General features: G+C 43.7%; 2 protein-coding genes across 2 annotated transcripts; both read left to right on the top strand.

The window, feature by feature from the left end:
- The first annotated feature begins 1009 nt into the window (after positions 1-1009).
- On the top strand, positions 1010-8046 carry LOC115201886 (neurotrophin receptor-interacting factor homolog). The gene is made up of 5 exons (XM_029765768.1): positions 1010-1043; positions 1248-1421; positions 6192-6353; positions 6641-6752; positions 6951-8046. The coding sequence occupies exons 1-5, from the start codon at positions 1035-1037 to the stop codon at positions 7805-7807; spliced, it is 1314 nt and encodes a 437-aa protein (XP_029621628.1). The 5' UTR covers positions 1010-1034; the 3' UTR covers positions 7808-8046.
- Positions 8047-13564: 5518 nt separating this feature from the next.
- LOC115201842 (zinc finger and BTB domain-containing protein 47-like) lies at positions 13565-21824 on the top strand. The gene is made up of 6 exons (XM_029765705.1): positions 13565-13870; positions 14276-14406; positions 14607-14786; positions 19535-19684; positions 20135-20246; positions 20529-21824. Exons 1-6 carry the CDS (start codon positions 13588-13590, stop codon positions 21491-21493), a joined length of 1821 nt encoding a protein of 606 aa, XP_029621565.1. The 5' UTR covers positions 13565-13587; the 3' UTR covers positions 21494-21824.
- Positions 21825-25154: the final 3330 nt, after the last annotated feature.

The raw sequence follows: 25154 nt of genomic DNA on the forward strand, positions 1-25154 counted from the left end.
TATTTCATTCCAAGTCATCATCTAACCTCTATAGAGCTGCTGCCTATGCTGTATGACAAAATCACAATTTTAGTAGTTCTTCAAAGTAAATAAGTCATACTTTGACTGCTGAATGCCAACTATCAATTACTTAGATCATGTATTACATTTACATTTACGTCATTTAGCAGACGCTCTTATCCAGAGCGACTTACAAATTGGGTATTTTCAGGCTCGCGAAGCAACTGCTTTCTAGCCCTCTCGATTGCGCGTTCTCGCTTCTCTCAAAGGTTCTTCATGGTCAATTCGTCACCTGAAGTGGCAGTACAGCATTTACTGCGATGCAGCGTCTGCAGAAATCAGGGCTTTCATACCTCTTGCGCTTAGCGGAGCAGAGCTATTGCGAAGGAAGTTGTCAAGGAAGTGAGTGTGTGTTTATACAGGACATACCGCCCCCACCTTCTGTCAACCAAACATGTCAATACAGAGCTATATGTCCGAAGGCGCCGCAATTGCGTCAGAACTTCCAACATATTACAGATCAAGCATAAATTGTCTTTCAGTCTCCACGCCTGCTCCGCAGATGTTGGTCAATTAGTTGTTTAGTAACCGGAAAAAAACTGACATTTTGGTTAATCACTCAGCACTACCGGCTGGGCTGAAGGTGTCTACACCTACAGGTAATACACATCAGGAAGAATTATGCCCTCCAGGGTTCCAATTAAAATCCCAAGGTAGTGTGAAATGCACTCAAAAGCAACATGTGACATTTTTTCATTTTTTCTGGCATTCTACGAGAACTCCCTGTGTTCTGCAACCAAATTGCACCCTGCGCCCTCATGCGGCAATGTTTGCAAACACAGACAATGGTCTATACCGTTGAGCAGACAGTAGCTAACCTAACAATCTCTTTTCCCCCAATCACTTTCTCAGGTGAAGGACATCTACCTGGAGGCCACAAGAGCTTTGTGAAGCCAGCAGGACACACTACATGGAGAGATGACCAACCAATCACTGTTGATGAGGAGAGTGGAACCTCAACCCAGCACGTTATCATGATAGAGGTTAGTGTAATAGTGTTGCATTAAAAATGTGTTACTTTGTAAATAAAACGTGGCCCATTTATTTCAGAAAGGCTCCTCTCAGCTATTCACTTTACATGTACATCCTTATTTATCTGCCATAGGGGAGCTTGTGAGGCTTCCCCATGACATTGTTATACGATTCAACTCATTTACCGGTAATAACCTCCACTCTTCTTGTGTCAGTCTGCAGATACAGAGGCTGCAGCTCCTGGGGTCAAACTGGAGAGGTCTAAAGGAGAGGAGAACCCACGGCACAGTGATGACATTGAGACTGGACTGGCTGGAGTGCCCCCTGTAGCCACGAAGGACCCCACAACCACCTCAGCGCAGCCCAGAACCCGACACAGCATCACGGAGGTCAGTGGACTGCTGAACACCGTCCTCAAGACAGAGACAGATACCAACACTTTAACTGTAACACGCAGGCTGTTACACACAGGATCTGACCACAGATCAGACCCAGAGAGGCTGGGGCCACTGGGCTGTCCTCCTGCTTCTAGTTCAGAATGTTTACCGATATTTCGCCAGAGGACAGTTCATTCCCATGGGGATGATGACGCGTTAGACACCGGTGGTGATGATCCGTCTTGTTCTTACTCTACAGAGATGGACCCTGGCATCATATCCTTGGGTTTAGAGACACAGACTGATCTGTCTAGAGAGGATTGGAACCGGTACAATAGTGGTCTATATTCTGAAGGGTGCCTAGATAAGAAAGGGGAGGTTATAGTGGTAGATGAGGTGACTGTGAAAGTGGAGGGCGACGCTCCTCCCACATGGAATGCAGATAGTCACCTAGGAGATGGACACTCACAGGGCAGAGATTTCTTAGATTACAGGAAAAGCTTAGAGACAAATCCAAATGGCGTTACCCACTCCCCTTTACATTCGCTCGGGGATAGTGACCCAGTGTCCACGTCGATAGGGCCTTCTAATTCACACAGCCACGTCCTTTTTGATCAGGTATTGAATTCAAACGACAGGGTTAGAGCCCAGGCTCAGGGAGGGGGAGCCACATCAGGCAATAGTAAAGAGAAACGGTTCCTCTGCATGTTCTGTAACAAAGGCTTCAGCTGCCTCCAGAAGGTGGAGATCCACAAGAGGATCCACACAGGGGAGAAACCCTTTAGTTGTACCCAGTGTCATATGCGCTTCACCCAGGCTGGCCACCTGAAGAGACACCAGATGGTCCACACAGGAGAAAAACCCTACAGCTGTACCCAATGTCACATGCGTTTCGCCCAGGCTGGTGACCTGAAGAGGCACCAGAGGGGCCACACAGGGGAGAAACCCTACAGCTGCCCCCTGTGTGAGAAGAGGTTCTCAGAGAGGACCTACCTCAGGATACACCAGCAGAAAAAACATTCCACTCAATAGAAACATAGAAAATAACCATTCCACTTGATAGCTTCTGACTTGAGATCAAACCCTTCACTAAAGACAATGATGCATTTTTATTTTTGTCAGTAGAAAAGACCCACAGATGCATTTGGAATAACGAGATTCATAGATTTCATTGTTGAATATTCCTGGATAGAATAATGCATCCAGACATGGTGTGATATATAAAGACATAAATAAGCCTAAAAAGTCTGTTACATGTTGTGTTTGTACTATGTAGGCCAGGGCTGGGCAATTGGCAGAAATTTCTCCACCAAATGTCAAAATGTGTAGAATTGCAGTAGACTTGCTTTAAAACTGCAACATTATCTCTACGCCCAATGGCAAAATGTGTACAATTGCAGGAATTTGAAACAAAAGTTTCTCTCTGCTGTCAAAAGGGGGGCCACTAAAATGTTTTGCTCGCGGGGGGTGTCACAGACCTGTGAGCCACTGCGGGCCCTCATGATGAGGTCAGATTTTTTTCTGGACCCCACTCCCGTCAACGTTGCCCATCTCTGTCTCCACCTAATGAGTATTTTGCCAAACATTTCTGAAGGTACATGCACTTTTCATGTGTCCCAACAAATCTCACAAGTATCAGACACAGCAAGCTCCCAGCTACTATCTAATCAACGCTGCATTAACATTATCCCACCCCTGGTTAGTCACTATTGGCTTAAAAAGCCAAACTTAACACAATATCTGCCAATTAATTTTCAGCAATATTGCTCGTCTGTATGGTGCAGGCATTTGTCTATCACTCTGTGTAGCCAGTTGATGTGATAACTGCCTTTTGAGTTTCCCCAAAACCTTCTCAATTAAATGTTGTGTTTGTATCTATTATTTGCAAACTTTGCCATGAAATGAGCAGCAGCAGTACAGAACCATCGCTAGATGGCACATTCCTCACTCGCTAGACGCACAATTAAAGGGCCAGATGCGCAATTAAAGGGGATTTATTTTTTTGTGTTCTTCCAGACCGACCAAAAAAAGTGTTCTGATGTGATTTAAGCATTTGATTTCATTGTTTCTCTATGAGCAATTGTAATTTTAAGAGTGAAAAAGCAGGACAAAATATAACATTACATAATTTTTTGGGGAAAAAATCTCAGATTTTATAGATTTTAGTTGTTTATTAACCATGAATTTACCAGGTATATTGACAGAAAACACAACTTTCTCTCATACACTAAGGACCCAGGGAAGAGTTGCAGGGGAGCGAAGAACTTGCCAATTTGAAAGCTAGAAAAAAAAATAGTAGCTTGGAACATGTTTTTTTTTTTTTTTAAGTAGCTCTTATGCTAGAAAAGGTTGGAGACCCCTGCTGTATGATGTTCTCAAATGCATGTTTCATAACTTCCATTCAAGTACTTATTTTTTTAACCCCCAATGACACTTTTAATGACAAAATGAATGCAGTTTATCAAGTTCATGCAGGTTTTTTTTATGAGACGTACAGTTGAAGTCTTACAGTTTACATACACCTTAGCCAAATACATTTAAACTCAGTTTTTCACAATTCCTGACATTTAATCCAAGTAAAAATTCCCTGTCTTAGGTCAGTTAGGATCACCACTTTATTTTAATAATGTGAAATGTCAGAATAATAGTAGAGTGACTTATTTCAGCTTTTATTTCTTTCATCACATTCCCAGTGGGTCAGAAGTTTACATACTAAATGAGTGTATTTGGTAGCATTGCCTTTAAATTGTTTAACTTGGGTCAAACGTTTCGGGTAGCCTTCCACAAGCTTCCCACAATAAGTTGGGTGAATTTTGGCCCATTCCTCCTGACAGACCTGGTGTAACTGAGTCAGGTTTGTAGGCCTTGCTCGCACAAGCTTTTTCAGTTCTGCCCACACATTTTCTATAGGATTGAGGTCAGGGCTTTGTGATGGCCACTCCAATACCTTGACATTGTTGTCCTTAAGCCATTTTGCCACAACTTTGGAAGAATGCTTGGGGTCATTGTCCATTTGGAAGACCCATTTGCGACCAAGCTTTAACTTCCTGACTGATGTTTTGAGAGGTTGCTTCAATATAGCCACATCATTTTTCTTCCTCATGATGCCATCTATTTGTGAAGTGCATGAGTCCCTCCTGCAGCAAAGCACTCCCACAACATGATGCTGCCACCCCCTTTCTTCACGGTTGGGATGGTGTTCTTCAGCTTGCAAGCATCCTCCTTTTTCCTCCAAACGGAACGATGGTCATTATGGCCAAACAGTTATATTTTTGTTTCATCAGACCAGAGGACATTTCTCAAAAAAGTATGATATTTGTCCCCATGTGCAGTTGCAAATCGTAGTCTGGCTTTTTTTATGGCTGTTTTGGAGCAGTGGCTTCTTCCTTGCTGAGCGGCCTTTCAGGTTATGTCGAAATAGGACTTGTTTTACTGTGGATATAGATACTTGCGTACCCGTTTCCTCCAGCATCTTCACAAGGTCCTTTGCTGTTGTTCTGGGATTGATTTGCACTTTTCGCACCAACGTACGTTCATCTCTAGGAGACAGAACGCATCTCCTTCCTGAGAGGTATGACGGCTGCGTGGTCCCATGGTGTTTATACTTGCGTACTACTGTTTGTACCGATGAACGTGGTACCTTCAGGCGTTTTGGAAATTGCTCCCAAGGATGAACCAGACTTGTGGAGGTCTACAATTTTATTTCTGAGGTCATGGCTGATTTCTTTTGATTTTCACATGATGTCAAGCAAAGAGGCACTGAGTTTGAAGGTAGGCCTTGAAATACATCCACAGGTACACCTCCAATTGACTCAAATTATGTCAATTAGCCTATCAGAAGCTTCTAAAGCCATGACATAATTTTCTGGAATTTTCCAAGCTGTTTAAAGGCACAGTCAACTTAGTGTATGTAAACTTCTGACCCACTGGAATTGTGATACAGTGAAATAATCGGTCTGTAAACAATTGTTGGAAAAATTACTTCTGTCATGCACAAAGTAGATGTCCTAACCGACTTGCCAAAAACGATAGTTTGTTAACAAGACATTTGTGGAGTGGTTGAAAAACGAGTTTTAATGACTCCAACTTAAGTGTATGTAAACTTCCAACTTCAACTGTATGTGTGGTTTTCATATGGAGTATTTAAAACTTGTTTCTGTTTAATAAACACAAAATGGGACTTTTCATTCTAAGACTTTCATTGAGATTCTCTTTAATATACATCACATCTGATCTCACCCTATTCTGCATACACCCGACAGTGCTTTATAACCAATATACACTTACTAAATATACCTACACATACCCACACACTAACAAACACCTACTGTACATGTCAAAATAGTTTAGTCAGGTTTGTCTGACTTTTGACTTATCACAGCGAACTTATTTTTACCCACAGCATCATATTTATGTCCACCATGATGGTTTTAACAACAAGGAAGTAATTCTGTAAATACAGTATATGATTCAAATGTAGTGGGGATGGGTAAACACTCCATGTTGAAAGTGTGTTTATCTGTGTGTACATACCTGAGGGAGTGTTTATTTTACCTTTATTTAACTAGGCAAGTCAGTTAAGAACAAATACTTATTTTCAATGACTGCCTAGGAACAGTGGGTTAACTGCCTTGTTCAGGGGCAGAACGACATATGTGTACCTTGTCAGCTCGGGGATTCAATCTTGCAACCTTCCGCTTACTAGTCCAACACTCTAACCACTAGGCTACCTGCCGTCCCAAGTGTATGTCTGTGTAATCTGTATCATCCTGTCTCTTCCAGGATGAGGGTTCAGAGGTGCTGCTGGTGAAGGAGGAGGGGTGTGAGGAGAGTCTGGGGAACCCTGAGGGGACCATGGTCATGGAGGACAACCAGACTACACCTCCTCCTGAACCCACAGAGGAATCAGCTGAGCAGCACAGGACCACACACAGTCTCACTGAGGTGAGCCCACTGTGAACTACTGTCTGAATGGTATTAGGTCAGGGCCTGTATCCACATAGCTTCTCAGAGTAGGAGTGCTGATCTAAGATCAGTTTAGCCTTTTAGATCATAATGAAAAACAGCACTCTTACTCTGAGACTCTTTGTAGGTACGGGTCTTGATAAATTTCGTCGTAAGTGTGGGACCATGCCTTTGAATTATCGAACCATTATTAAAGAGTGTCAAGAAATCAAATCAACTAACATGTTTGCCTAGTACTCATAGCAATCCCTCAACATATCTCTTAGTCAGTAGACATGGAGGATGGGAATCTTGATCTGCTGCTGGTCAAAGAGGAGACAATTGAGGACGAACCAGAGAGCATTGACCTGCCGAGTGGACTAAAGATGGGGGAGCAAGGTAAGGGAGAAACACATATAGCCTACATAAAGTAATATATCATCAATGGGAATAGTGATGCACCTGGAAATTGTTTTTCTCTTCATTCATAAAATGAAATCAGTAGAACACACATTATAATGTACAAACTTGACCAAGTTATTGACAACAGCAAAAAAGCCATGTTTGTAAAGTCTGTTTTCTAAACTCTTCCTGCAGGTGGTTGGATGGAGGCTAACAGAGGAGACTGGGCGGCCAGCTTGGATTCCCAGACCCCAACAGGTGCAACCAAGGGCCCAAGGGACATCACCACTGAGCAGGTCAGGACCAGAGGCGACATAGTGGAAGTCAGTGGATGGGACAGCGTCCTCAACTCTGGGCTGGGGTACAACACTGTTAACCACAACCAGAAACAGACAACCGAACACAAAACAACAACCGAACTTAGTCTCCGTGACAACAGACTGGCTGAAACCAGGGCGAGGTGTAGATTTGGTCCGCGGGGACGGGGAGGTGTCTGTCTGAGAACAGACTCGGCTAGTGATGCTCCGTCCTGCTCCTATAGTTGTGATTCAGAGAGACTAATGGAGCCTCAGGTTAACCCCCTAACAGGTGCTGCCTTCAGCCTGCCTTCTATAGGATCTATCAACTGGAACATGGACCCTGTGACAACACAGACACTCCCTGGCCTTCGTCCTCCTCACACTCTCCTAATGTTAAACCAGACCTCAGACAATGCCAGTGCCTCAACACGAAATGGCTACACAAGCCCATTGACAAATGACAGTAGTAGTAACGCTATAATCAGATCCGGTGGCAAAGAGAAGCGTTTCCAGTGTTCGTTCTGTGGGAAAGCCTTCAGTTTCCCCAAACAGGTGGAGATCCACCAGAGGATGCACACAGGGGAGAAGCCATTCGGCTGCCACCTGTGCCAAGCCAGTTTCTCAGACTCGTCCAACCTGAAGAGGCACCAGAGGGTCCACACAGGGGAGAAACCATTCGGCTGCCACCTGTGCCGGGCTAGTTTCTCCCACTCCTCCAGTCTGAAGAGGCACCAGAGAGTCCACACAGGGTAGAAATCCTACAGCTACCCCAGTGTGAGAAGAGGTTCTCCCACCAGCTGAACATGCACCTGGAGGTCCACAAGGGGAAGAGGTTCTCAGAGAGGAGGTACCTCAGAATATGCATAGTGATATGTAGTACATTTTATATTTAAATTGTAGTAATTTAGCACACTAGTTAGTTTGAAGGTAAAGTGTTACCATAGTTAGCAAACTTATTCTACAGTCGTGGCCAAAAGTTTTGAGAATGACACAAATATGAATTTTCACAAAGTCTGCTGCCTCAGTTTGTATGATGGCAATTTGCATATGCTCCAGAATGTTATGAAGAGTGATCAGATGAATTGCAATTAATTGCAAAGTCCCTCTTTGCCATGCAAATGAACTGAATCCCCCCAAAACATTTCCACTGCATTTCAGCCCTGCCACAAAAGGACCAGCTGACATCATGTCAGTGATTCTCTCGTTAACACAGGTGTGAGTGTTGACGAGGACAAGGCTGGAAATCACTCTGTCATGCTGATTGAGTTCGAATAACAGACTGGAAGCTTCAAAAGGAGGGTGGTGCTTGGAATCATTGTTCTTCCTCTGTCAACCATGGTTACCTGGAAGGAAACACGTGCCGTCATCATTGCTTTGCACAAAAAGGGCTTCACAGGCAAGGATATTGCTGCCAGCAAGATTGCACCTAAATCAACCATTTATCGCATCATCAAGAACTTCAAGGAGAGCGGTTCAATTGTTGTGAAGAATGCTTCAGGGCGCCCAAGAATGTCCAGCAAGCGCCAGGACCGTCTCCTAAAGTTGATTCAGCTGCGGGGTTGGGGCACCACCAGTACAGAGCTTGCTCAGGAATGGCAGCAGGCAGGTATGAGTGCATCTGCACGCACAGTGAGGCGAAGACTTTTGGAGGATGGCCTGGTGTCAAGAAGGGCAGCAAAGAAGCCACTTCTCTCCAGGAAAAACATTAGGGACAGACAAAAGATACAGGGATTGGACTGCTGAGGACTGGGGTAAAGTCATTTTCTCTGATGAATCCCCTTTCCGATTGTTTGGGGCATCTGGAAAAAAGCTTGTCCGGAGAAGACAAGGTGAGCGCTACCATCAGTCCTGTGTCATGCCAACAGTAAAGCATCCTGAGACCATTCATGTGTGGGGTTGCTTCTCAGCCAAGGGAGTGGGCTCACTCACAATTTTGCCTAAGAGCACAGCCATGAATAAAGAATGGTACCAACACATCCTCCGAGAGCAACTTCTCCCAACCATCCAGGAACAGTTTGGTGACGAACAATGGAGCAACTTGCCATAATGCGAAAGTGATAAGTAAGTGGCTCGGGGAACAAAACATCGATATTTTGGGTCCATGGCCAGGAAACTCCCCAGACCTTAATCCCATTGAGAACTTGTGGTCAATCCTCAAGAGGTGGGTGGACAAACAAAAACCCACAAATTCTGACAAACTCCAAGCATTGATTATGCAAGAATGGGCTGCCATCAGTCAGGATGTGCCCCAGAAGTTAATTGACAGCATGCCAGGGTGGATTGCAGAGGTCTTGAAAAAGAAGGGTCAACGCTGCAAATATTGACTCTTTGCATCAACTTCATGTAATTGTCAATAAAAGCCTTTGACACTTATGAAATGCTTGTAATTATACTTCAGTATTCCATAGTAACATCTGACAAAAATATCTAAAGACACTGAAGCAGCAAATTTTGTGGAAATTAATATTTGTGTCATTCTCAAAAGTTTTGGCCACGACTGTACTTATCAAATGTATCGTTTTTGCAATAAAAGTACTAAACCTCAAGTTGTGAGTGTATGACGATATTGTTGAAATGAAATACAAAAGTAACTCTGTGCTGACTGACTTAATTCTTTCTTAAGCAGCTGGTCACAAACCTTGGCCCCATATCAAGGGCCTCATTTGTAATTGTTGGGTACATTTCACACAAAATATATGTGTCGCATTTCTGAAAAGACAGCGAACATACAAAAAGAGATTTATGAACATATGCATGTTTCCCGTTATAAATCAGACCCGTCTTGAAACTGAGCGCACGTGAACAAGCATTAAAACTCTGCCTGAAAAACGGCCATCATTGACCTTTTATGGTTACAATAATGCCCTTATTTGCTGTATACTTTAAGTATTGGAATTAGGCTAAGGCCGTTTATAAAGGAAATAGCAATGGTGAACTTGATCAAATGTCTCTGGAGGTGTTGGCAAAATATTTTAAACATTTACAGTGACATTTGCTGTATTTAAAGTTTCTGAAAGAGAAAAACTTGCAAATTGTTGTGGACCTGTAAACAGATATTTTGAATTAAATAAGTTTGCATTTACTTCTTCCCAACGATAAATATGCAGCACTGCCCGCAAATAATTCTAAAACCTTGTCTAATATCTACTTAAAAGCAAAAGATCAGCTTTCTGTTAATCTTTTAAATTCTACTGTACATTATAAACCGCGCTCCCTTTCGGATGCGTAAAATACTTATAATTGCCTCTCTAATAGGCCCAATTTCACACTAAGGAGAGACCCTTCAAGTGTAAGCTGTGTTACAAGAGCTTCTCATTCCTTACTAGCCTGATCAGACACAGGAGTGTCCACAACGTGGAGAAATCGTAGCAGCGTAGCTTGAGATGTACACAATCTGGGGAACCATTCTTTAGCTGACATATTATAGTTATGTGAAGTGTCGGTGAAAGGAGTGATAACTGGAATGGCGTTAAGTGTTGAGGGTCAACTGAAGTTGAAGATTCCCGGGGTCTGTGGCGCCCACCGTTTGGTGTGATGCAGACCCGGTGGAGAGCATTGTGAAACAGAAGACACTGTCTGTACTACTGAGTTTTGATGTAGAGTCTTTACCAGATAAAGACAATGTATTAGTTATCCCGTGAGAGCTTTTGTCCCGAACCCATTACGGTGTTTTAGGTGTCAAGCTTAAGGTCATGTGGCAGCTGTGTAAAGGAGGGAGATTCCTAGATGCGTTTTTTTTGGTGTTCATGCCCATGTTTGTCAACTGTAACGCTGGAATGGAACTGAAATCACAGAGGATAGATGTGGTGGCAACTGCAGAGAAGTACTTGGGTGTACAAGGTTTTACTGCAGAAGAGTTAAGGTGTTTTCAACGATAGTGTCTTGTCCTCCCAGGCTACAGGCCTCCTAGGCTACAGGATCAGATAGGGCCAAAGTGGTGGAATAATGATGTGTTTTTAGTGGGTGTAGGGTTAGTTTGTAGGGCAATTTTTTTCTCACAATGTCATGAATTCATACTAAAGAATAGTAGGCGGATACATAGCCAATACAGTAGGTGGCAGCATGTACCTATAACTTTTGTTTGCGGACCGCCATAATACCAAATAAGAAGAGTATAAATCCCTTCTCTTCAGTCCCCACCAGGGTGTGAATGCTGTCTAGCGTAGTTTGTTTCATTGACATTTGAAAAGTGTTCTGTTTCCATCAAGCCTGTCATTACTTCTTTTTTTTTTATCCGACATGTACTTTACTCGCATAAAAATGTTAGATGGAAACCTGGTTAGTCATCAAAAATGAATCATGACTCTCGAGTCAGTAAAAAGAGTTGTTCAAGAAGAACGAATCATTCACCGTATTAGAGATGGAGGAAGAAAGTTGTTTGAAACTGTGGGGGAAGAGTGCATGGAGAGTGATAATGAGTGTGTTACAGTGGAGAAAAAGAAAGGAAATGAAAAGTAAAGTTGAGGTGGAAAATTGGAACCTCCCAAGACTCATTTTTAGTCGGTGAGGGTTTTGGACCAATGGAACCTGGGAGATCCTTTTGAAGTCTCGATAAATGTCATGGAAGCGTTGGGTGAAGCGGCGTCAGTGAGGGTCACAAGAAGTGGACTTATTTAGATGTTTTGTGTGTCCGCGGAGCAGAAGCAGCACGATTTGGACCTCAAGAAGATATGAGTGGAATGTTTTGTGTATGTATCTTCAAAGCAGAGGGCCTATCAATGGGATTATCTCTGGGGTGGCGCATAAAGTACGTGCAGATGTAGTACCTGAGGAAGTAAGAGGAGTGGTTGGTGCACTTTGACTGACCTGTATGGTAGATGAAGTGAAGAAATTAATTTCATCCACACTTTTGTTCTTTGATGAAGTCTCTCCCTTATGTAAAGGTGAACTATATGAGAGACCCTGTAAAAGCCTAAATGCACAAACCCCGTCAGTGCCATGAATGCAGAAGGGAAGAGTATCGAATGCCAGCAGAGTTTGGACGCTGCAATTGTGGCGAACATGGCCTGAATTCCAGGATTGCCCTGTTAGAGTGAAGGAGACCGGTGGCAAGAGTAAGGTCTGTCCAGTGTGTGTCCTACCTGGAGGCGGTGAGAAGAGTCGAAGGAGCAATAGTAGTAGTGCCTACACCAGTGAATGTTCCCCGACAACCGAGGGATCCTGATAGAGCCTACACCAGTGAATGTTCCCCGACAACTGAGGGATCCTGATAGAGCCTACACCAGTGAATGTTCCCCGACAACCGAGGGATCCTGATAGAGCCTACACCAGTGAATGTTCCCCGACAACTGAGGGATCCTGATAGAGCCTACACCAGTGAATGTTCCCCGACAACCGAGGGATCCTGATAGAGCCTACACCAGTGAATGTTCCCCGACAACCGAGAGGTCCTGATATATTGCATGTTAAAAAGGTGGACTTTGTAGCATTTATTGCAATGATCTTATACTGCACAGCACAAATCCTGTCAAACAGTGCTTGACTTGGACAGAAATATGTGCCTAAACTCATTTTGGGTGCCGGTATTGTTTATATTTAGGTGCATGAGTTCCACAATACTTATGAACTAATATTATATAAGAGGTGCAGGAGCTCTTGCAGTAGAGAAACTGAGTCGCCAGTGCTCAGCTACGGAAAGAATATGGATATACTGACAAGATACATGTCTCTCCGCCCTTACAGTGGGAGTCGTTGTTCAAAGTGGCATGGCGGGTTGTCAAGCTCCCATCTATCCTTTTTGTGTTTGTGGATAAATCCTTATTGAAATACTTTTTTTGAATATTCGATGAGGGTTGTTGACGTCAACCGCCTGTATTATATAGAGAGAGATGCTATGCTATTAGCCTCATGCCATGAATATGCAAAGAAATCTTGAGACAACTCTGAAATAAAGTGCTTTTTCTCAAAGTTGCCAGGATGTCACGTGTCCTACTTATATCAGTACACTTAACGTAAGCATTACACAAATTATATTTGATGAAATTAACCTAATGTAGCAAATAAGCCAATTTACATTTTTTGTTGACCAAATTCGACACCCTCATTGATCTCCATACAAAAACGTCTTGCTTGGTGGGTGAAACGAAAACGCCACCTGCTGGAGGGAGACAGATGTTCCTCCGAGTTGGGCGATGTGACTGGAATTTGAATGTTTTTTTTTGTGGATGATGTCGTTTTTCCCCCCTTTCCTACATTGGATTTATTTTATAGTTGTATAGTTTGCCACCCGTACAGTAAGAAGCGGCATGCACCGCTAACGATTGTTTGTGGACAGCCATTATACCATAGAAGAAGAACGAACCGTTCGCGAACTGCGCGTCACTGTGAGCGGAAGTGAACAGTGACCAAGAACAATTTCCACGTTATCGTTTTTATTGTTATTTAGACGCTTATTAACACACTGGAACTCAAACTATGAATAATTTAACTACACAACATCACATACTTACCTCAGATATTCTTTAATTCGTGTTGGAGACAGGACTTGGTTGATAGTTATCTAATAGGTAACGCTATCTAGCTGTTAGCTAACAATGGCTAACTGTATGGTTTTTCACACTCAAATAGCCTCCATCATGGAGGTGCTAGCGAATGCAGCAGTGACAGAGATCTGTAAACTCGTAGACGACGACTATGCAGTGCTTCGTTTGGAAATAACACAAAGCCAGAAAGAAAACAGGGGATTGCGGAGGAAACTACAGCTATTGGAACTGAAGGTGGCACGGGACCGCGCAGATAGGACAATTAGAGAGCGCGTCCTCGCCAGTCGTCCCAGTAGTGTCAAGATCCTCGACCGATACAGAGGAACGGCAAGAGGTACATTTTGTAGAGAGCGGGGCTCCCCTCTGCCCATATGTTAAGATGTGTTACCCAGAATTGGGTCTTGGTCGGTTTTTGGATAGTATGCCATACTTCCCCTAATTACTTAGCTATCTTGTAAAAGCATTTATTTTACCAGTCAGGTCAATTAAGAACAAATTATTTCACAAAGACACTCATTCTCTAACCAGATCCTTGATTTACTGACTTTCCTATTTTCATACTCAGTTAAAATAGTGAGGCATGGAAAATAGTCAATCAATAAATAGTATATCAAGAATTGATGAGTAGTCTTACCTTCCATTCTTGCCAATTGTAGACAGTGTCAATAGTGGACAATATAGCCTTGCGCATTGACAGTAACTCACTTAACCACCACTTTCCCCCCAATCACTCTCTCAGGTGAAGGACATCTCACTGGAGGCCACAGGAGCTTTGTGAAGCCAGCAGGACACAATACATGGAGAGATGACCAACCAATCACTGTTGATGAGGGGAGTGGAACCTCAACCCAGCACGTTATCGTGATAGAGGTTAGTGTCATAACGTAACAATAAAAATTACAGTAGATCAAATGTGGCCCGTTTTATTTTAGAAAGGATTCCCTCAGCTATTCATTTGCTTACATATACATCTTCATTTATCTGCCACAGGGGAGCTTGTGAGACTTCCCTACGACATTGTTATCCAATTCATCTCATGTACCGGTAATAACCTCCTCATCTTGTGTCAGTCTGGAGATGCAGAGGCTGCAGGTCCTGGGGTCAAGCAGGAAAGGACTGAAGGAAAGGACCCAAGACACAGCAGAGACATCCAGACTGGAGCAGCGGCTGGAGTGGCGCCCCCTGTAGCCACGGAGGACCTCCCCACCGCCGTCGCCCCACAGGCCAGGCCCCAACGCAGCATCACGGAGGTCAGTGGAACGCTCAATGCCGTCCTCAAGTCAGAGAGACACAGAGACTTTAATTGTAACACACAGGCTCTTACACACAGGATCTGACCACAGATCAGAACCATAAAGACTGGGTCTGTTGCCACTGGGCTGCCTCACTGCTAGAGGTCTTCACAGGTCCCAAAAATTAGACCTGTTCCAAAATGGAACTGGGGCTTTATCACCCTGCCCCGATATGCAAAAATACATAAAAAAACATATGTAGACCCGTTTTCAACGGACCTGAGAACAACTAGACCCGTTACGTATAGACTTGGTCAAATCCAGACCCCTTTTGTTTTAAGCTATTTTATTAACGGGAGCTGATAAAGCAGGGGAGGAGGGATGAGAGAGGTGCCACTCTAGCAGGCGGGGGAGGGGCTGTACTGTGAGCGAGTGACAAGTGGAGGAGGGAGGAAGAGATGAGACAGCAACCAACCAATCCGACTCGCGCTATAGTAGACTAATAGCTGCCATAGCTAGGTTATTTATCATTAAATATGATTATGTAGTATCTGTCATGACTGCATCAAACTGGAAGAAGCTGGTTAGCGAGCTAGGCTAATTGAGGCGGCAGTGCGTGCTTTTTCATCCTACAGGTACAAATAACAACTCCATTCAGAATATTAAGTAGCAGCCTACCTGTTGGCTCTTGGTTGTCCTTTATCCTTGTCCTTTAACATTTAGTTCCGTTATTTTAATTCCATCTTCCATTGATTAGATATCTCCTAACTTTTGTCACACGTAGCGAGGCCCTACGACTCTAGCCTACATCCGCCTTGATGACTTATGATTGGCCAACAACAACCAGCTACACGCTCCACTCTCATGAAAAGCAAGAGCAGCATCATAAATGATCACATTTTTGTCTCTCTACTGCAGCAGTTGCGTTCAGATTTGTATGGCCCATTCTGTATAAGTCAGTTAAAATTACATATACCCAAGACACGTGACAATCATATCAGGTCAGACCCATGACATTATTTAGAATTCTGGATCCGAACCTGCTTGGGTCCCGGGTAAAGGTGGATACGTGAAGACCTCTACCTACTGCTCACTGCTCAAGAGTATTTACCGGTATTTCACCAGAGCCAGAGGGCAGTTCATGGTGACGCATTAGATACTGGCGGTCAGGGCTTAAAATGAACACCTGCCAAATGCAGGTAGATTTTGGCATTGGTGGGTAAGATGTTTATTTCACCAGCCACGTTGGCGGGTGGTCAGGGCTCCACAGTGCGAGCTTTTCACTCGCATTTGTGAATATAAATAGTCAAGTATGATCACATTTACAGTAAAATAAATAGTTTTCAAAGTATTTCCGACGCGTTGTTTCAAAGCTGGTAAATGAATCGCACAAAGTCAAAGAACTCCGAATCCTATATAGCCTATTCCATCTCGCGCTGCGACACTGCCTGGCTGGAGGCTGTGCGCATGTGAAGAGCTGCGCACTTGCATAAAAGTTGTTTTAATTTACTAGAAACGAAAGTCTACTGAAGTGAGACTTTGTCCTTGTGTTTCTTGGCTATTTACATTGTTTTGTTCACAAGCTAGGTTGTTTTTCTATGTTTGAGTTTCAACTGCTAGAAAAGAGAAGACAACGCTTCTACTAGTCAGACTCAATCTCAAAGGCGCTACCACAGTAACCTCCCGCCCTTAAAGGGGAAGGTAAAAATGTTTGTCTCATCTGATATTTTGGTTAAAAGACTCAGGTCACATAAAATGTTATTATTCAATGTACAATATTACGTACTTCTTACTAGTAACACACAACATTTTAGAAACATTACAAAGCATCTGCTTTTTTGTTGTTTTGTTGGTGTAACTTTAGTGGCCAAAAAATATTTTGGCTGGTAAAAAATCTGGGTTGCTGGTGGACCAACATGTTTATTCCCTGCTGGAGGTGATGATCCGTCTTGTTCTTACTCTACAGAGATGGACCCTGGCAGCATATCCTTGGGTTTAGAGACACAGACTGATCTGTCTAGAGAGGACTGCAACCAGTACAGTAGTTGTGTGTACTCTGAAGGATGCCTAGATAAGAAAGGTTGTAGTTGTAGATGGTGACTGTGAAAGTGGAGGACGACGTTCCTCCCACATGGAATGCTGATAGTCACCTAGGAGATCGACACTCACAGGGCAGAGATTTCTTAGATTACAGGGGAAGCTTAGGGGAAGACGAATCTAAATGTCCCGACCCACTCCCCTTTATGCTCGTCCAGGAATCGTGACCCAGTTTCCACGTCGATGGCACCTTCCGATTCACACGGCTGCATCCTTTTCGATCAGTTATGGAACTCAAAGGGCCAAGGCGCGAGGAGGGGGAGAAACAGCAAAGAGAAGCGGTTCCTCTGCATGTTCTGTAACAAAGGCTTCAGCTGCCCCCAGAAATCCACCAGAGGGTCCACACAGGGGAGAAATCCTTCAGCTGTACCCATTGTCACATGCACTTTGTCCGGTTTGGTGGCCTGAAGAGGCACCGTAGGGTCCACACGGGAGAAAGCCTGTTCGCCTTTACACACTGCGGGAAGAGTTTCTCAGAGAAGAGCTACCTCGGGATACACCAGCAACAAAAAACATTCCACTCTACAGTGGCTTGCAAAAGTATTCACCCACCTTGGCATTTTTCCTATTTTGGTGTCTTACAACCTGGAATTAAATTTGATTTTTGGGGGCTTTGTATCATAAGATTTACACAACATGCCTACCACTTTGAAGATGCAAAAAAGAAATAAGACAAAAAAACTTAACTTCAGCGTGCATAACTTTTCACCCCCCCAAAGTCAATACATTGTAGAGCCACCATTTGCAGCAATTACAGCTGCAAGTCTCTTGGGGTATGTCTCTATAAGCTTGGCACATCTAGCCACTGGGACTTTTGCCACTGGGACTTTTGTTCCTTCAAGTTGGATGGGTTCCGCTGGTGTACAGCAATCTTTAAGTCATACCACAGATTCTCAATTGGATTGAGGTCTGGGCTTTGACTAGGCCATTCCAAGACATTTAAATGTTTTGCCTTAAACCGCTCGAGTGTTGCTTTAACAGTATGCTTAGGGTGATTGTCCTGCTGAAAGGTGAACCTCGGTCCCAGTCTCAAATCTCTGGAAGACTGAAACAGGTTTCCCTCAAGAATTTACCTGTATTTAGTGCCATCCATCATTCCTTCAATTCTGACCAGTTTCCCAGTCCCTGTTGATGAAAAACAGCCCCACAGCATGATGATGGGGATTGGGTTCTCCGGGTGATGAGAGGTGTTGGGTTTGCGCCAGACATAGGGTTTTCCTTGATGGCCAAAAAGCTACATTTTAGTCTCATCTGACCAGAGTACCTTCTATATGTTTTGGGAGTCTCCCAGATGCCTTTAGGCGAACACCAAACGTGTTTGCTTATTTTTTTCTTTAAGCAATGCTTTTTTTTCTGGCCACTCTCCCGTTAATCCCAGCTCTGTGGAATGTACGGCTTAAAGTGGTCCTATGGACAGATACTCCAATCTCCGCTGTGGAGCTTTGCAGCTCCTTTAGGGTTATCTTTGGTCTCTTTGTTGCCTCCCTGATTAATGCCCTCATTGCCTGGTCTGTGAGTTTTGGTGGGCGGCCCTCTCTTAGCAGGTTTGTTGTGGTTCCATATTCTTTCCATTTTTGAATAATGGATTTAACGGTACTCAGTGGGATGTCCAAAGTTTCAGATATTTTTTTATAACCCAACCCTGATCTGTACATCTCCACAACTTTGTCCCTGACCTGTTTGGAGAGCTCCTTGGTCTTCATGGTGGTGTTGCAGACTCTGGAGCCTTTCAGAATAGGTGTGTATATATACTGAGATCATGTGACACTTAGATTGCACACAGGTGGACTATATTTAACTAATTATGTGACTTCTGAAGGTAATTGGTTGCACCAGATCTTGTTTAGGGGCTTTGTAGCAAAGGGGGTGAATACATATGCACGCACCACTTTTCCATTTATTTTTTGAAATTTTTTTAAACAAGTTTTTTCTTCTTCACTTTTTGGACTATTTTGTGTATGTCCATTACATGAAATCCAAATAAAAATCTATTTAAATTGCAGGTTGTAATGCAACAAAATAGGAAAAACGCCAAGGGGGATGAATACTTTGCAAGGCACTGTATAACATAGAAAGTAACCATTCCACTCGATACCTTCTGACATATCGATCAAATCCTGCATTAAAGACAAAGATCTTTTCAGCAGAAAAGATCCACAAGGGCAACAGATTTCAGTGTTGAATATTCCTGGGTAGAATATTGCAACCAGACATGGTAGATATATAAGCCTAAAAAGTCTGTTACATATTATGTATGCCTATTTCATTACTTCCATTCAACTACAAAAAAATTTCCCCAAGACACTTTTAATGGGAAAATGTATCAAGTTCATGGAGACGTATGTGTGGTTTTCATATGGTGTATTTAAAACTTGTTTGTTTCATAAATACAAAATGGGATTTTTCATTCGAAGACTTTAATTGAGACTCCCTTTTAGTATACATCACATCTGATCTCACCCTGACTTTTGACTTGTTTTTACCCACATCATATTTATGTCCACCATGATGGGTTTAACAACAATGAAGTCATTCTATAACTACAGTACAGGACTCATGTAGTGGGGATGGGTAAACACTCCATGTTGAAAGTGTGTGTTTATTACCTGTGTGTGTACGTACCTGAGGGAGTGTATGTCTGTGTAATCGGTATCGTCTGTGTTTTCAAGGAGGAAGAGGGTCCAGAGGTGCTGCTGGTGAAGGAGGAGGGGTGTGAAGAGGGTCTGGGGAACACTGAGGAGGAAAACCAGACTACACCTCCTCCTGAACCCACAGAGGAACCAGCTGAGCATCACAGGACCACACACAGTCTCACTGAGGTGAGCCCACTGTGAACTACTGTCTGAATGGTATTAGGTCAGGGTCTGTATCCACAAAGCCTCTCAGAGTATGAGTGCTGATTTAGGATCAGTTTTTCCTTTTAGATCATGTGAAAAAGACTATGTAGACAGGTAAGGACCTGGTCCTCGATCAGCACTTTTACTCTGGGACCCTTTGTAAATACGGGCCCAGGTCTTGGTACATTTTGTCTTAAGTGTGGGACCATGCCCTTGAATTATCAAACCCTTAAAGACTGTCAAGTAATCAAATCAACTAACACGTTTGCCTAGTATCAAATCAACTAACACGTCTACATAGAATTACATCAACTAACATGTTTGCATAGTACTCATAGCAATCCCTCATTGCCCAATCAGAAGATGCTCCATAGCAGGGTGCTCATATCAGATTTCTTGATCCAACATCCTCTCACTCTGTATCTCTTACAGTCAGTAGACATGGAGGATGGGAAGCCTGATCTGCTGCTGGTCAAAGTGGAGACAATAGAAGATGAACCAGAGAGCATTGATCTGCTGAGTGGACTAAAGATGGGGGAGCAAGGTAAGGGAGAAATACATACAGCCTACGTACAGTAATAGATCTTCAATGGGAAGAGTAATACATATAGCCTACATACAGTAATAGACCTTCAATAGAAATAGCGATGCACCTGGCTATTATTATTTATTTATTTTCTTAATTCATAAAACTAAATCAATACAATTGATGTTTACATACGAAATACACAATGTATGAACTTGACCAGGTAATTGACTCCAAAAAACTCCATATGTAGAGTTTTCTGCCATGTATTAATGTCTATTTTGTATCCTCTTCCTGCAGGTGGTTGGCTGGAGGCTAATAGAGGAGACTGGGAAGCCATCTTGGATTCCCAGACCGAGACGGGTGCAGCCAAGGGCCCAGGGGACAACGTCATTGAGCAGGGCAGGACCAAAGGCGACATAGTGGAGGTCAGTGGATGGGACAGCGTCTTCAACTCTGGGCTGGGGAACAACACTGTTTACTACAACCAGAAACAGACAGTCGAACACAAACCAACAACCGATCTTAGTCTCCATGACAACAGATTTGCTGAGAACAGGGCGAGGCGTAGATTTGGTCTGCGGGGACAGACAGATTTCCAAATGCGGCGGAAGAGAACAGACACAGACTCGGCTAGCGATGCTCCTTCCTGCTCCTATAGTTGTCATTCAGAGAGACGGATGGCACCTCAGGTTAACCCCCTAACAGGTGCTGCCTTCAGCCTGCCTTCTATAGGATCTATCAACTGGAACATGGACCCTGTGACAACACAGACAATCCCTGACCTTCGTCCTCCTCACACTCTCCTTATGTTAAACCAGACCTCAGACAATGCCAGTGCCTCAACACTAAATGGCTACACAAGCCCATTGACAAATGACAGTAGTAGTAACTCTATCATCAGATCTGGTGGCAAAGAGAAGCGCTTCCCATGTTCATTCTGTGGGAAAGCCTTCAGTTTCCCCAAACAGGTGGAGATCCACCAGAGGATGCACACAGGGGAGAAACCATTCAGCTGTACCCAGTGTGATATGCGCTTTGCCCAGGCTGGTCACCTGAAGAGACACCAGAGGGTCCATACAGGGGAGAAACCCTACAGCTGTCTCCAGTGTGAGCAGAGGTTCTCCCACCAGCACCAGCTGAAGAGGCATCTGAAGGTCCACACGGGCGAGAGGCCGTTCACCTGTACTCACTGTGGGAAGAGGTTTTCAGAGAAGAGCTACCTCAGGATACACCAACAGAAAATGCACACAACCAGTGTATAGTGACATGTAATGTTGTACTAGTTAGTTTGTAGTTAATTCTATTGGGTTTGGATGTATCGTATGATGAGGCAGAGTGGATGATATGGTGATGGTGTCTTTAAAAATGCTTCACTGATGAAGAGTGACAAACTTTGTCCCTATAGGATGATACTGGTGATACATGTTTACTTGACATAAAGTAGTGAAGCTTTGTGTGATGTTGAACCTTTCCAAAGTATTCTACAATACATTTTTTTCAAAATGAGTAAACCAGATTTACAGAAAAAGTAAAGAGGAAATATATTCTACTGGTCATGTATCGTTTTGTGCAATAAAAGTACTGTACTTCAAAGTTGAGTGTATGACCACTTTGTTGAAGTGAAATACAAAACTGACTTGGTTATTTTTGTATCATTGCAGGGACTGAGTTTCCCTTCTCATTCAAACAAACGTTATACTTAATTCTTGAGTCAACACATATGGACCTTTTTTATAATACATTTGTATCAGTGTTACAGATGGGCTTGACTGTGGAGAACATTTTATAATGTCATGTTTTGGTGTGTACAGCAGAGTTGATTATAAAAACTTCTATTTGTGTTTACAGTCTGCAGTCCATGAGGACCTGCTGATATCCAATGTTGATGGCGGGAGAGACTGGACCTCTGAAGCAGCTGGTCACAAACCCTGGCCCCAGATCAGAACCCTGGATCAGGAGCCGTCGCTCTTCCTTCCCGAATCACAACCAGGAACGAACCACGAGGGACAGAGACACCACCACACAGAACACAACCAGTGGACAGGTGGACTGAACAACCTCAGTCCTGGTGGACATCAGAGTGACAGAGGCTCTAGTCAGGGATCCAGTCTGCAGCCCAGACCCTTCTTTTCACAGTATCAGTGCAGGGATGGAGCTGATAGAGAGAGACCATCCTGTTCCTATGATACAAACACCACAGTATCCATGATGAACAGAGCAGGTCACCCTGGGCTTCAGTCTTCACAGACAGTGGTGGGTGAACCCCCTGGGGGTGTTCTAACAGGAAGTCTGTCTTCTTCTTCAGGGTCTCGTCAAATGCCTTGCGACTGGGTTCATGGAAGGCCTGTGCCTGGACCTGAGTCTAGCCTTCCTCAGCTACTTCAGGGTTACCCCATCAATACAGACAGGTTCAGGATGGGCGTGCACAAGACGTACCTAGCCTATAACACAGCACACAATGCCAACAACACCCAAACGTCTAGATTTCAAGGAAGGAGCTCAAAGACTAACCACCTGAGGGTGGTGGCTCCTGCATCTGCCACCTGTGGTGTCATTGGGTCACAACGTGGGAGGCCGAGTGTTAAGACGGACGCAGACAAGCCATACGCCTGCCCCACGTGTGGGAAGCGCTTTACTGAGGCAAACTATGTGAAGAAGCACCAGACAGTTCACACCAAGGAGAGGCCCTTCAAGTGCAAAGTATGTTACAGGAGCTTCTCCTTCCTGAGTAGCCTTATCAGACATAGGAGTGTCCACAATGGGGAGAAATCATGAGATTTACACAAAGGACATCTCGGAACCATTCTGTAGCTGACATACAATGCATTCGGAAAGTATCCCCTTGACATTTTCCACATTTTGTTACGTTACAACATTCTAAAATGGATTAAATGCATTTTCCCCTCAATCTACACACAATACCCCATAATGGCAAAGCAAAAACTGTTTAGACATTTTTGCTAATGTATTAAAAATAAAAAAACAGTACAATTTTACATAAGTATTTTGACCCTTTACTATGAGACTCGAAAATTCAGCTCAGGTGCATCCTGTTTCCATTGATCATGCTTGAGATGTTTCTACAACTTGATTGGAGTCCACCTGTAGTAAATTCAACTGATTGGACATGATTTTGAAAGGCACACACACCTGTCTATATAAGGTCGAAGGAGCCATGAGGTCGAAGGAATTGTCCGTAGAGCTCCGAGACAGGGTTGTGTCGAGGCCCATATCTGGGGAAGGGTACCAAAACATTTCTGCAGCATTGAAGGTCCCCGAAAACACAGTGGCCTCCATCATTCTTAAATGGGAGAAGTTTGGAATCAACAAGACTAACTAGGGCCGGCCACCTGGCCAAACCTGAGCAATCGGGGGAGAAGGGCCTCGGTCAGGGAGGTGACTAAAAAACCCAATGGTCACTCTGACAGAGCTGTGGAGATGGGACAACCTTCCAGAAGGACAACCATCTCTATAACATTCCACTAATCAGGCCTTTATGGTAGAGTGGCCAGACAGAAGCCACTCCTCAGTAAAAGGCACATGACAGCCCGCTTGGAGTTTGCCAAAGGTCACCTAAAAGGGCACCTAACTCAGACCACGATTCTCTGGTATGATGAAACCAAAATTTAACTCTTTGGCCTGAATGCCAAGAGTCACGTCTGGAGGAAACCTGGCACCAACCCTACAGTGAAGTATGGTGGTGGCAGCATCATGCTGTGGGGATGTTATTCAGCAGCAGGGACTGGGAGACTAGTCAGGATCGAGGGAAAGATGAACGGAGCAAAGTACAGAGAGATCCTTGATGAAAACCTGCTCCAGAGCGCTCAGGACCTCAGACTGGGGCGAAGGTTCTCCTTCCAACAGGACAACAACCCTAAGCACACAGCCAAGACAACGCAAGAGTGGCATCGGGACAAGTCTTTGCATATCCTTGAGTGGCCCAGCCAGAGTCCGGACTTGAAACCGATCTAATATCTTTGGAGAGACCAGAATATAGCTGTGCAGCGACGCTCCCCATCCAACATGACAGAGCTTGAGCGGATCTGCAGAAAAGAAATGGGGGAAACTCCCCAAATACAGGTGTGCCAAGCTTGGCGTGTCATACCCAAGAAGACTTGAGGCTGTAATCGCTGCCAAAGGGGCTTCAACAAAGTACTGAGTAAATGGTCTGAATACTTATGTAAATGTAATATTTCAGTTTTTATTTGTTATAAATGTGCAAACATTTCTACATTATGGGGTATGTTGTGTAGATTGGGGGGAAACAATTTAATAGATTTTAGAATAAAGCTGTAATGTAACAAAATGTGGAAAAATGCAAAGGGTCTGAATACTTTCCGAATGCACTGTAGTTATGTTAAGTGTCTTGGGCTAAGAGGGTAATTAACCACATACCCCTCATTAATCCTTTGTTAATTTACCATTTGAAACAGGCTTGTTGTGTAAATAACTATTTTTAGAGACAGTAAACCTAGGCTAGAACAAGGACAATTGAATATTTAACTTATTGAGGTGATGTAGATGGAATAAATGTATTAATTGTAATTTTCTCCTCTCGGCTTGAAAGACACTCATTATAGGAGATTTGATGTGTAACGTAATAAGCAGTACCGTAATTCCCAGAACAGCGCGCATCGCTATTTCATTTAACCGCACCCTTTCAGCTATGACGCCAAACAAACGTGTGACCAATAACAATTTCCACGTTAAGGTTGTAATTTAGACGTTTAATAACACACTGGACCATTGTTAATTTAACTGCACAGCATCACATACTTACCCCAGGTTGGGTTTAATTCGCGTTAGCTAACAATGGCTAACTGTAACGGTATGGTTTTCCACACTCAAATAGCCTCCATTATGGAGGTTCTAGCGAATGCAGCCGTGGCAGAGATCTGTAAACTCGTAGACGACGACTATGCA

The sequence above is a fragment of the Salmo trutta genome, chromosome 11, assembly GCF_901001165.1.
Source record: "Salmo trutta chromosome 11, fSalTru1.1, whole genome shotgun sequence".
Lineage (NCBI taxonomy): Eukaryota > Metazoa > Chordata > Actinopteri > Salmoniformes > Salmonidae > Salmo > Salmo trutta.